Raw genomic sequence first — 13,456 nt, 5'->3', positions numbered from 1 at the left:
TCTCATGAATGACTCAAAACCATTTAATCATTTAATTTTTCACAACTACATGAGGTGGCTTTCTTCAAATTGCAAGGTAAGAAATTTGAAGCTTAAAAAGGCTAAAAACATGACCACACAAACTACTAAAATTGTGGAGCTAGAATCCAACCCGGTTTTTATTTTTAAAGTTGCTCATTTAATGACTACGCTTTACCACGCGAATAACCAGATTCCAAGATCTGTATGAGTTCTGCTCTTGAGTTGCTGAAGGGCATGGGATAGAAGGAAAAATCTGGAGGAAATGGAAGACCAGGCGGGAAGCTCGTAAGCTTCTGGATGCACAAGCAGCCTATTGTGAGCACAGAAGAGAACAAAGATTGTAGGAGGCACACCTGAGTGACGGAGACTCAGTGATTAAACAGCTCACGTCTGAACGCTCAGGTCACCTCCAAGTCCCACAAGTGTTTCGATCCTTCGGCTTCCCCAGTGAGAAAAAGTAGACCCTCCCCCCTCCCTCCCACTCCCTTACGCTGGCTGTGATTTACAAAGACGCCATATATAAAAGAAGAGCTAGGAGGAGCGGAGCTGCTGTGCCTGGCAAGTGGGCCCTACATGAACCTAAGGCACCATTTATCCTCCTCCAGTCACGTCTCCGCATCCTCCGACTCAGTTTCCCAGGCTTTCTGGATCTTAAAAAGTAGGCGTGGGAACTGATATTTCTACCAAGGCTGGATGCTCCAGAAGCGGCTTTGGTGACCTCCATGAACGAGAGCTGTTCTCCATAAACATGGTGACAGAGAATGGATTAAGAGCAACTAAATATGGAAGGAGAAAAAAAAAAGAGTCAGTTATCTTTGCACTTGACTTTTTAGTTCTTCTTCCTTGGGTGACAGGAGTGGCTAAGTACATGTATTAGTACTAAGTTGCAAATCCAGCCCTAGGTGTTACCTGATGACAGCACCACACACACGCACACATCAGATCATCCAAACCAACCTTGAATACATGCCTACAGGGAAAACGATGTGCCAATGTCTTTAAACTCCTTACCAGTGCCTTGGGCTCAGTTTCTCTACCAGGGAGCTTTGCCTGATGGAAACCAAACCGAACTAGAGTCCTAGCTTCCACTCAAGACAGGCCTCAGCTTCCCTTCAGCACTGACCTCTAAGGGCTCAAAGGCAGTCTCTCTCCAGTGCAAGTTTGCACGGACATGCCCCACTGGTACACTCCACACCACAGCATATGTGACCTAAGAGCTGAAGACGGAGGAATGGAAGGTGAGGGGCTGGGTGGAGAAGGCTGAGACAATGAGATCAGAGAGCCTTGGAAGCATTTGCCACCCACTTTCCCCTCCTTCCTAAAAAAACAAACATTCCGGGTATCTGTCCTGCCAGCAGAGGAACCAGTGTCCTGGGTTCCTACCACACTTTTTTCCTACCGGCCAAGAGAGAAGCGCTTGTCTGGAGCTTGTCTGACCAGGGGGCTCATTTACTTGAACAAGAGGCAGAGGATTGAATCTCTGCAAACAGCCCCAGCAGTGGTGGGTGTAAAGTGAGAATTCCTACATCAAGTCTACCCGAGCCAAGTGTGGCCCTCCATCCATCCCTGTAGCTGCCTTCCAATCCTTGCTGTTAACTCCTCCTTCACCGCACTCAGCCAGAATCAGCTTCTACCGCTTCCATCCCAAACTCTGGCACGAGGCCACTGAGATGGCACAGAGAATCCTGATGCCCTGCGTCTGATGGCCAGAACACACATTCACACATGCAATAACAACACACAAAACCAAGTAACTAAAAAATGCTGGTACAGAAACTGAGACAGCAAGGAGCCAACAGGGAAGGCGAGGACTTGGAAGGGATCACTGGGTACCAGCAACCTCCTCCTACTTTTGACAACTATGCCGGCAAGAGATCAAAAGAAATTTGTACCCTAAATACATAATCTCAAGTGTGGATTTAGGTAAAGTGTGCTTACAAACGGAACTTAGGCGGCACATTCCCACAGGAGGTAATGAGATATTTGAGACAGAAGACCGGGAGCCTGCGAGGACATGTTTACCTAAGGCGTTTTCCGTCTCCCTTTGAAAGGGTAGCAAGCAGCGTACAGTGTGGATTCCCCATCCAGATCCTGCCACGAGACATTAATGAATGGGTACATGTCATAGGCCGGCATGGCCAGAGGGGTTCACAATGTACCAATTAAAAGGGAGGCACCAGACAGAGGTGACCACTGGCCTAGTTTAATCGCCACACTTTAAAACAACGTCACTGCGTCTTCAAATGGGTTTACGACGGTGGAGATCAAGACATACAAAATGTGTCTTTTTGTGAAAAATCTAGAGCTCGAAAGGAAACTCTGGCTAGATTCTGCAGCTGAAATTTAGTCATTAAAGTTCAACGCTGACTCGGTGAAGAAATGCAAGGCTGGGAGGCACGTACCCCATAAGCTACAGTACTCGGCTGCCAACATCTTAAGTTTACTCGCTGTGTATGTTAAATGGAGGTTCATGCACACCTTCTCACACGGGTGACATTACCTCGCAGCTAAATGAAATGAACATATTTTTCTCTATTTTTTTCTATTTTATGTGTGTGCGTACTCACGACTCACAACAGCAGCAAAATTACAGTTAGCAATGAAATAAATTAGAGTAGCAATGAAAATAATCTTATGGCTGTCAAGGGTCTCAGCACTAGAAAGGCTGAGAACCACTGCCGCACGGACTCCCTGCCTCTGCCTCCTGTGCACTGGGGTGATAAACAAGCCACCACATCTACTCTGCTCTCACACGGGTTTTGAGGATCTGTACTCCAACCCTCACGCTTGTACACAAGTGCTTCAACCCTTGAACTGTCTCCCCAGTCTTCATTTATTTGTTGTTATAAAAAAAATGATGGCTAAATTTAATAGCTTTCTTTGGTCATAAAAGTACAAATAAAACCAAGGGCTTAGTTGTGCCAGCCAACTTCTAGGTCATCTAGCAAACATTCTGTTCCACCACACAGAAGCATCTCACAGACTGGAGGAACAAAGCAAACATCTCCATGTGTCATGAAGTCTTCAAAGAGCACAGTAAATCAAACCCAGCCTCCAGCTTTGAGTTCCTGTGTGCCTCAATGCCCCCAGCCAGCCTCACACCTACCTCGTAGTTTAAAGCTGCAGGCTTCCAGCCCACTGCCTTTCCTGCAACCTAACACCAAGAGGCCTGGTGGGATGATGCGGTCAGAGAGATCCCTGCTCACCTGGCTCTGGACCCCATTAGGAAAAGCTCTTGTTCTGGTAAACCTAGGCCAGGCTGACACAAACAGCAACTCCTGCTAGGTTTACCACTAGGGAGCAAAACTAAAGAAACTGTGGATAATTTAAATGTCCTAGACAAGGAAAGGAGAAGGGAGAGAGAAAATAAAGAAGAAATGACAATGACAGGCTTCTCATCCCCAGGATGGAAGGCAGTCTGTCCTAGTTCAGACCCTTGCCAGCAAGTTTAAGGGGCAACCCCAAACAGCTCACTCAATAGGAGGCTGAGAAGAGGGAGTACATGGTGCTCCAGGAAAGGAACTCTGCACTACACATTCCCTGAAACATTGGCAGTTCTATCTTGTTTAGAAAGGATAACTATACACACAATACTTTGTATTGATTTTTTTTTCTGGTTCCTATTAAGAATTCTCTTGAGAAACAGAAGGGAAATGGAGCCCGTAGCCTCATTTTGCCAGGAACAGCTTTCAAGAGAAAAAAAAAGCCATCAGATATACGGAGCTGACTATACATTTGGTTCCTCCAGCAACCAATCCCCCAGAGACTGTCCCCAATCAGAGACTGGTTTGACAATCAGAATTTAAGTGCCTATCCCTTGAAAGGTGTAAATGCTTCCTTTCCCTAGGTACATCTCAGTATCAATTTCAGAAAGTGGATTGGAAAGGTGAAGACATGATAAGATGCACAAGGGAATGAGATTACAGACGCTGCTTTAATCTAGACCTGAGGGCTATAAAGCCAAGCCCAAGGATTAAGACAATTATCCCTACCTGGGAGAGCAATAAAAGGTGCCCTGTGGACTACTACCAGCTCCCTGGAGAACAAACACAAGTTTACTACTCCTGCAGTAGCCCAAGATGCTTCACAGATGATGAAAGCAAGGGATGTAATCTCCAGACGCCTGAGGGGCCAGGCAGAGCCAAGGACGGAGGAGCCCTTTACAGAATATGCAAGCATCCAGCATACTGATTTCTGAAGGCACTGGCCTCTGATCTTTAAGACAGTGGTTTACAGAGGCTCCCTGACTTAGTTACCGCCTGGTAAACCCACGGAAAGTTTAAAACAAACTAAGTCAAAACTGCATTTCCTGGGCCCAGCTTACTGAGTAGCACAGTATTAGCAACATGATGCATCGGAGACTCTTGGTGCTGACTTCCACCATCCTTTCACTGTGGCTGGGCAGTTCGGTGCCATGGCTGTTGCCATGGTCAGAGCACTACACTCCACCACTAGCTGAGGAAAAGCTACACTGAAAACCCCAACTACCGCTGCCACTTGGTGCATCCTGCTTTCCCTACTGTAGTATCATCTTGTGAATCAAGGTCTGTCTATACACTGAGCAAGGAGCACTGGGCAGGGTGACAGAGGGGAAAGGCGAGCATATCCAGGAACATGGAGATTGGTTTGCGCGCCGGCGCAGAAGAGTGACTGGAAACACAGGCTATTTTATGTGTGTGCGTACTCATGACTCACAACAGCAGCAAAACTACAGTTAGCAATGAAATAAATTAGAGTAGCAATGAAAATAATCTTATGGCTGTCAAGGGTCTCAGCACTAGAAAGGCTGAGAACCACTGCCGATTGCCGATTGCTGAGAACCACTGCCACTGAGAGGATTTGACTCTCATTTTCAAATCACCGGGGAGTTCCTTGCCAACTTCCAGGGGGACTCAGGCATTTCATCCCAAAAACCTGATGTCTTATCACACCAACGGGATCTGTACAGAGTACTGGGCCCCAAAGCCTTTGACCTGCTAAGGTGACAACACCAGGGTAGGCACCTGTCTGCTCTCAGATTAGGAGGGCCCATGGCCAGCAGGCCAAGCGAGGCCTCCTAGGAGCCCAGTCAGCCCCCCCTCCCCTCCTCCACTGTAGACTACGAACTGAGTGTATGTGAGCTACAGTCTAGAGCGCCTGTATGAAACAGGTACTCGGCACTGACAGCTCAAGAGGTGGCCACCCAGGACAACCTCCTCTAAACCCCAACCAGGTTACCGAGTTTTCCACATTATAAGTCTGTTCTGCTTAGTCTTTTAGAAAGGGTGAAGCCTTAGTGCCCAGCACAGTCAGAACTAGACAACCTACGTGAAACAGTAGATTAAACCACAGACTACTGATACTACTGCAGAACTCAGTGCAGAAAAGCTGCGAGCGCTTCTTGTTTCTGACCGTTTTTAGTGAAAATCAGAGGATCTGGCTTTTGCTGCTGTTTTGTGCAGGAGGAGACACTCCTGCTGCCTTTCTAAAATGCACAGAGGGGCTGACAAGGCAGCTAGCTGGTGCAGCATCTGCTTAGCGGGTGATGGCCCCTGGTTTTCGTGGGCTTCGGAGATGGCTCTGCTGGTAAGGTCCTGGCCACACAGGCATCCAGGCACACACATAAAAGGCTGGCTGTGGTGATGGACCCTACAGTCCCAAATCCCAGTGCTGAGGAGGCGGAGAGGGGAGGATGCTTGGGGCTTGTTGGCCAAGCAATCGAACCAACTCAATAAATATTAGATTCAGCAAGACAGATAGACACACGTGACCCTGTGCCCCATCCGCTATAACCCCTTCCCCAAAGAAAGAAAACAAAGCTCCAATTGGTTTCCCATTCATTTCCAAGAAAGACAGTAGACTGTGTCGGTACCAAGCCTCTTTAGAGAGCAACAAGGAAGCTGTGTCTGAAGAGGCAGGCGTAGCTGCTGCTGCCGTCTAAGCAGACTGTAGAGGTGGAGGCTGGTAGGCACCGCCAGAATCCTCACAGCTGATACAACCCAACAGTAATTTTTTTTTTGTAAGTCTTTCTTTCTTTCTTTTTTTGTTTCGGTTTGTTTGTTTGTTTGTTTTCTCTCTATAGTCTTGGCTGTCCTGGAATTCACTCTGTAGACCAGGCTGCCCTCCAACTCAGAGATCTGCCTGTTTCTGCTTCACAAGTGTTGGGATTAAAGGTCTGTGCCACTACCACCTGGCATCAACTTTTATTTTTGATAATCAATTCTAGTGCCAGAATCCATTCCTGGGAAAATCCCAGAAGGTGACCTCGGCAAGTCACTTAATTCACATTTAGTACTTCAAGTTCTTTACTGTAAAATGCGGGGGCGGGGGGAGGGATCTATTTCAGAGTCCAAGAATCAAACACCAGAGGGTAGGCAACGCTTTCCGTGTCTGACGCGCAGTAAGCGCACAATAAATCTAAGCTGTGAAAATAGTAATTCATTATTAGCATCCATCAAGGGCTGACTGTAACACCACTACTTAGCAAAGTTTCACCTATTAACTGGAAGCTTGGCATCCACTAATAAGTGGCTTATCGTTCATAGGACCAGTCGTTAGAAATGGAGGGACAGCAGAAGCCTGGGTTCATCAACACGCAAAGCGCATCTGGTCAGTCTGAGGTCACTAAGTTACTTAGACAACCAGCAGCATCAGAGCCTGGAGAAACTCCCGGTAGACCTGCTGCTTCAGGCAAAGAAATCATCACTTCATTGGGGGTGGTTTTCCGGAAGATGTGCCGGAAATTCTTAGGGGAAACCGTGAAAGTCCAAGGTCACTCATCCTCAACCGTGAGAATTTTGTCTTCCTTGAAAGGAGTTGGGAAAAGGATGGAGGACTGCAGACAAAAAAGCTCACGACAGAGGAGTGCTTACTCCAGGAATGAAGGGCAGAAAGGAGGCTGAAGGAACCCAGGTGAACAGAGAAGAGAGGCACAATCACACAGGTGAAGCTGGCTTGGGCAAGACCCGTTTGTGGGAAGACGACAGACGGCCATGAACTCTGGTCAGAGATCTCCCTCTCTGCCATGCCCCACGCTCCCTAGTTGAGTCTACTCCATTTCCTTTCTTGCTGAAGCAAGGAGACCCCCGTTGCACTAGCTGGGGCTCTCTAGTGAATGTAAGCAGATTTGGAAATCTGAATTCCGTTCTCCAGGAAACACTGATGTACGTACAGTGCTGTGGGCCCATGAGACAAATGCAGAATATGGAGACTGTCCTGAAAATGTCCTATATGGCATGACACTTATTTTTAATTAAAAAATATTTTTAAGGAAAAAAAATATATGCTAGGATTCTGGAGACACTCAATTTTGTGAAATGGCATTTCCTAGCTGGCTTTACACCGCTGAAATAAGCACTGTGGCAAAAAGCAGCTTGTGGGGAGGAGAGGGTAGATTTGTCTTACAGGTTGCACACGGTATTCACTGAAGGAGGCCAGGGCAGGAACTCAAGCCAGGAATGTGGAGGCAGGAACTAAAGCCCAGCCCATGAGGATACTGCTTCCTGGCTTGCTCATTACCTTTTTCATACATCCCAGGCCCTAGTGATTAAGGATGGGACCAACCATGAAGGGCTGCGCCCTCCCATATTAACAATCAAGAAAAATGTCCCCTAGGCTTGCCCATGGGCCAACGTGATGGAGGCAATTCCTAGCTGAGGTTCTTTTTCTCTTCCTAAGTGACTAGTATATGGCAAGTTAACGAAGACTAACCAGGACAAAGGGCGTATTAGGAACAGTCCACGTATGTGTGTTCTTCTTTGTGTTCTCTCTGTGTGCTCATGTCTATGCAGATGGGTGTCTACTGCCTCTCTTCGATGGGCTGGCCAGCAAAACCGCAGGATCCTGCTGTCTGCAGTTCCCTAGCACTGGGACTCCAGGTTACCCCTAGCTTCATGAGCAAGGGTGACCTGAAGCCACGTCCTTATGCTTGTGTGGCAAACACTTTACTGATGAGCCATTTCCCCGTGTTCTCAACGTTCAAAGCAGTATGTGTGGCTATACTTCAAAGAGCAGAGGGACTTAGGATGAATCTGAGAGCCAGGTATGACGGCACATGCCTTTGGTCCCTAAGTTTTAGGCCAGCCTGGTCTACAGACATAGTAGTCCCCCCAAGAGAGCCTAACTACTTAGCATATATATAAGTGACAAGTTCCACTGTACAGAAGAGCAGTCCCACAGCCCACGCTTGCTAATGAAATAAGATGTCAGCCAAGCCCCTGAAATGTTTCTCCAAAACAAAAGGAAGTTTTATGTTCTCAGAGTTTCCCTCTGCCCGGACTTTCACAAAACCTAACAATGCTCTTATATTTACAATTTAGCTTTTTTTTTCTTTGTTGTGTTAAAACCAGCACTGAATTATCAGAACTACTGTTTGTCTAATATATGAGATTTTTATTTCTTTGCCCCACCCCAAGATATACTAAGACATTTTTCCTTTGTTGCCGTATTTTTTTTTCCTCTAGCATAATCTGTTTTCTTTCATTCCTTCTAGTATTTTCACTCCAGATATGTTTTTCATCAGGGTCAGAACAAGCCACATTTATTTACATCTATTCACTCTGGGGACTGGACTGGATGTGTTTTCTCCTTGTTTTTTCCCTCCTCAAAACATTTAACAAAAAGTTGGGGTGCCCACAGGTGCACTCTGTTCTAAGTCAGAAATACAAGTAGGCACAGGAAGCAAAACCTCCAGCTACAGACACCTGCAGGTGAGTGGGTCGCTAAGGTGGCTTATCAATTACTCTAAGCCAGGATTACCTTTGTCTGCTCGCTGTCTGGGTCTTCAAGCCAAGCATAAGGATCATAAATTTTATGTCCATGATAATCCTGTACCTGCAAGAGACAAAATGAGGTCTTAAGTAATTAGTACTCAAGCTCAGTTGAAATATATATATATATATATAATTTTACATATATACATAAGTGCATATATACGTAAGTGCATATACATAAATATGCATATACATAAATATCCATATACATAAATATCCATATTTATATGTGACAGTGAAATTAGAAAGGGCCAGATAGATACTAATCGGCTCACTGGCAACATGTCAGCCCAAATTACCACATGAACCAAAATTGGCAGGTTCTCAAAGGTGTCAGCAACTCTTCCTGATAAGAATGTTTTAGCTAGAGAGGGAAGAAAGATGAAAGGTCAGAATGGGAAAGGGCTCTGTTTGTACAATACGGAACAAAGGCTGGCTGCTGGGCTAAAGAAACTCAAAACTCTGTTGCTAGGGCGAAGCACAGAGGGACACAATGCAGGGGCTCACAAGAAGAACACATCTGAAAGGGAGCCACCACACACACACACACACACACACACACACACACACACGTGCGCTGAGCTTGAGTGATGAAATCCGCTCCCGACAGCATGGTTTTGCTTTCGAGCCTGAACTACTAAAAGCGAGTTTCTAATTCATAGCGTGTTTCTGCTGCCAGGTATGGAGGCTGATCTACACACCTCAGAACATGCTTAAACCACGTTACAGAGATCGTCTTTTATCATGTACAACACAGCACAAATGCCATCACCCACTTAGACTACCCTGACACCTGAAGAAACTAAACTGCTCCCAGAAAGCTCCAAGCTGGTGAAGCCGGGCCTGGGCGGAGCCTCTAGAGCTCCCGAAATAAAGGCTTCTGAGAACTCAAAGCCAAGACCTGTCCTCAAGGACCAGGGAAGGGGTCTGGAAGAAGAAGCAAACAGGCTTGCTCCTCACCACGCTCCATGAGATCATGCCTGAAGACACAATGTAAAAACCAATGCACAGTGTCTCCAACTCGTGGGGACAAGATCTATGGCTAGTTTCAGGGGACCTGACACCCTCACACAGACATACATGCAGGCAAAACACCAATGCACATAAAATAAAAGTAAACAAATTTTAAAAAGTTGTTGATATTTCCATGTTACAAATTGCAAAATACAGTTCAGAGGTTAACAAGAACAAAGGTCAATGAATTTTACTATGCACAGACAGAAGACTGTGAGATAGTATTATGCCACCTTATCACCCACATTAATTTATCCAAACCTGGCTATGAGATGAGGAAACTAAAGCCAGAAAGAGCTTAAAGCAATCTAAGTCTGATGGCTACTAAGCAGAGTACATCCCATCCATGCCTGACCCCAAAGTCTGTGGATCTAACATTCTGCTATGTACTAGACAGTAGGCCTGACCAAATGTACCCCAGCAAATACATGGCTGGGCTCGAACTCAGAACCAGTGTGCCTCACATCCCAGACTGGCTCCCAAATGGTCTGTAACAGAATGCAAGTAGCTCTGTCTTCCAGACCCTGCACTACATGTTAGTTGTCATGACGACACTACCCAAAACAAGGAATGGATTCTCTGGAACATTCCCATTCTCAATCCCCAGTCTCAATCCCACAGTCCACAATGTCTTCTTCATTGGTTTTTTTTTTTTTACCCACTGTATAAGAATTTACAGAGTGGTCTCAGAGCCTTGACTAGAAGATACATACATCTTATTCATTATGATGGAGGCCTGGAGACCTCCCTTCACCTCCCCAAAAGGCTGCTTAATGCTGTCCCTTAATGCACTTGGACCTTTAAGAATAAGTGCAGGCTGGGGACCCACCAAGCCTGGGTCTGCTTCTTTCCCCAGCTGCCTCTAAGCTTGACTGTCCATGGATGGTGTAGTCATGAAGGTCTTCCTGCTAGCCAGCAAGCGAATTCAACTTCACAGCTGTTCAGACTTGCACGATGATGGCTTTATTTTTAATCTCAGGGTCAAGAACGTCCTTCTCCCTTAGACAGCCAGCTCTCAGGCTCACTTAGGACAGGATTTTCTCCCTCGGACAGAAATTAGCTCCATCCTTTTCTGTGTCCTCCTCCAACCCAACACCCTCCTATGAGGGCTTGAGGGTCCTGTAGGAGGCCTAAATCTCCTGACCTGTTAGATAAGCAGAATGGCCAATGGCATTGCACGAAATGGCATTGCACAAAAAGGGTCACACTTTCAAATTTGTGCTCATGAAGACACATGGGCTTCATGTTCCCACTCCACATTTAGGGGGAACATACAAGCATGGCTGAAGGATGCTCATATGGGAGACAGAACTAAAGAAATCCCCAGCACATTCTGTGGGACCAAACCCACCCTCCAAAAGCTGCAATCGAGCAAATGCGTGAAGTCAAGCCTAGGTGTCGGTATCAGAACCCTGCTGCAGGAAAATGGCACCTGTGAAGGTTAGCAGGCCAACAGAAGTACTCCATGGAAACCAGGCTGAACCTCGCTGCCCCACCTAAGCCAAGGCCGCAGGCTTGGGGGTATCAAGAGAAGAAACTGGAATGTATTAAATTCTAAATCTTTTTACAGTTGTGTGTGAACTTTCAGAAAAAACTCATAAAACCCCTAGTTGACCCTTTCAGGGACTGTTAAACATTGATAAACTACAAGACTGGCACAGAATGAAGTACAAAAAAAATTAAGCGAGAACCAACACTACCCTCACTCCACTCCCAGGTTCAAAAAAAAGAGAGAGAAAGGAAAAACTCTAAGACAATAGTGATCAAAACCACAAAATGGTAGATATATATATGTACACACATATAATGCATACACACACACACACACACATATATAGCATATATATATGCTAGCTTTAAAACCAAAAGACACTCAAGATTCAGAGTCAAGCCAATTCCACATCTCTGCATCTGACCCCCTGCAGAGCTAGGCCATCTGAATGACAAGTCTTCCACTAGCAAGTCAAGTCCTACGTCAGCCCTAAACAGTCCATGTGTGAGAAAGGAGGCCTGTACCGGGTAAGAGATTTGCCCGACGTCACCCAGACAGTGAGGGCCACCAACAGAACATCATTCAGGTTTTCTGGGGATTAACCAGTGCCCTTCTTCACTCCAGCGGGATCACTTTACTAAAGAGGGGTTTGTGAATGACTAGGGCACATTCAATAAGCAAGCTGCTGAACAGACCGAGAAACATGCTTACCAGATGGTCCCTGGTAAACACAGGGGAGATACTCGGAAGGTCATTTGAAAGCAGTACAGTTTTTAAACGCTTGAGCCTTTACCTTACCTTGGAATGTGCTTCAGAGTACACTTTCTGGCATGAAGCAGATCAAAGTAAAACAGAAAAAAATTTTTTTACAACGGTATTATACAAAAATATTTCTTACTATGATTCCATTTTAAGTAACCTGAGAAATCGGGCTATGGCTACAGGAATTAGGGCCATAATGTTTGGATTCAATCCACCTCTTAAATGCCAAACTAATCTTAATTTACACACACACACACACACACACACACACACACACACACGTTTGCCCAAAATTCTGAATTTCACTAACTGGGTCTGACGTTACCTCGAGTTCACCTGAAGCTTAAGGTAAACAGTTAACTCCCAGTGGGCAAAACTTTTTTTTTTTTTTTTTTTTTTTTTGCAAAAGGCCAGCCACCCCGTCTTAAGTTCCGTCCTTAAGAAAACTTGGATGGCCTCAGCACACTGTGGGCCCGCTGCTCCTTCCCCACCACTCTGTTTCCTTATCTGAACTCCAGCAACCAACGCCCAGCAACCGACTCGGGGACAGGGCAATCCTGAAGTGGAATGAATGAGCTCCCAACTCCAAGGACTTGCAAATTCCAAGTTCTCAAAGTTTGCTTTTTTGTTTTAAAATCTTGCATCATTTCCAACGCGCACACACCAGCACACACTCTGTCCTGCCACCATATTTAAGGCAGGAGGCTTCTCCACCTGGGAGCACAGGGGTGGGTACGTTTGGTCTGCCCACGGTCCCCCAAGGCGCCCGTGCCTGCCCGGGGTCCGTCCTTGGGGCCGAGCGGCGCTGACCACAGTCGCAGGCACGTGGGCCGCGGCCACCTTCCCGCCCGGCGCTAGGAGGAGTCCCGGCGACCCCGGGCCGGCTCCGCAAACAAAGGCCGGGGGAGCCGGCGCGGGGCGCAGGAGCGCGGGGGCGCGGGGGCGCGGGGGCCGCGGGAGGCGAGCCGCGGGCGGCGCGGGCCGGGCGGGGGCGGGGTACTCACGGAGTTCTCGTCGCGGTACACGTCGGGGTACTGGAAGGACAGCATGGCCGGAGCGGGGCGCGGGCTGCGGGGGGCTGCGGGCGAGGCTGGGCGCGGACTGCGGCGGACGGGCGGGCGAGCGGGCGGGCCGGCGCGCACGGGCGGACTGGCGGCGGGGCTGCGCGCCGAGCAGGAAGACGCTGTCGGCCAGGCCGGGAGCCCCTCCCCGGCGGGCGGGCCCAAGCGGCGGCAAGAGGGAGCGGAGTCGCCGCGCGGGCGCCGGAGCGGGCGCACAGCTCCCTCTGCAGGAGCGCCGGCCGCGCCCGCGCCGCCCGGGCGCACGGAGGAGCACGCCGACGCCGCCGACGCCGCGCCACGCCGCTCCGCCACCGGCCTTCCCCAGCACCGGGGCCCCGCCGCCTGTCCTCCCGCCC

At 47.8% G+C, this 13,456-nt stretch overlaps 1 protein-coding gene across 1 annotated transcript in view; it reads right to left on the bottom strand.

Annotated features, from left to right (window-relative positions):
* Prep (prolyl endopeptidase) overlaps positions 1-13,233 on the bottom strand; it is a 95,137-nt gene extending 81,904 nt beyond the window's left edge. Inside the window, exons 1-2 of the mRNA XM_021648448.2 lie at positions 13,044-13,233; positions 8,758-8,832 (exon numbers count right to left, since the gene is read on the bottom strand). Coding sequence (XP_021504123.1) covers positions 8,758-8,832; positions 13,044-13,088 — 120 coding nt within the window. The 5' untranslated portion in view covers positions 13,089-13,233. The remainder of the gene's footprint in view (positions 1-8,757; positions 8,833-13,043) is intronic.
* Between the last annotated feature and the right edge of the window lie 223 nt (positions 13,234-13,456).

The sequence above is a fragment of the Meriones unguiculatus genome, chromosome 20 (assembly GCF_030254825.1).
Source record: "Meriones unguiculatus strain TT.TT164.6M chromosome 20, Bangor_MerUng_6.1, whole genome shotgun sequence".
Taxonomy (NCBI): Eukaryota; Metazoa; Chordata; class Mammalia; order Rodentia; family Muridae; genus Meriones; species Meriones unguiculatus.
Note: the sequence above shows the minus strand (reverse complement) of the source record. Positions and strands in the feature narration are given on the sequence as shown.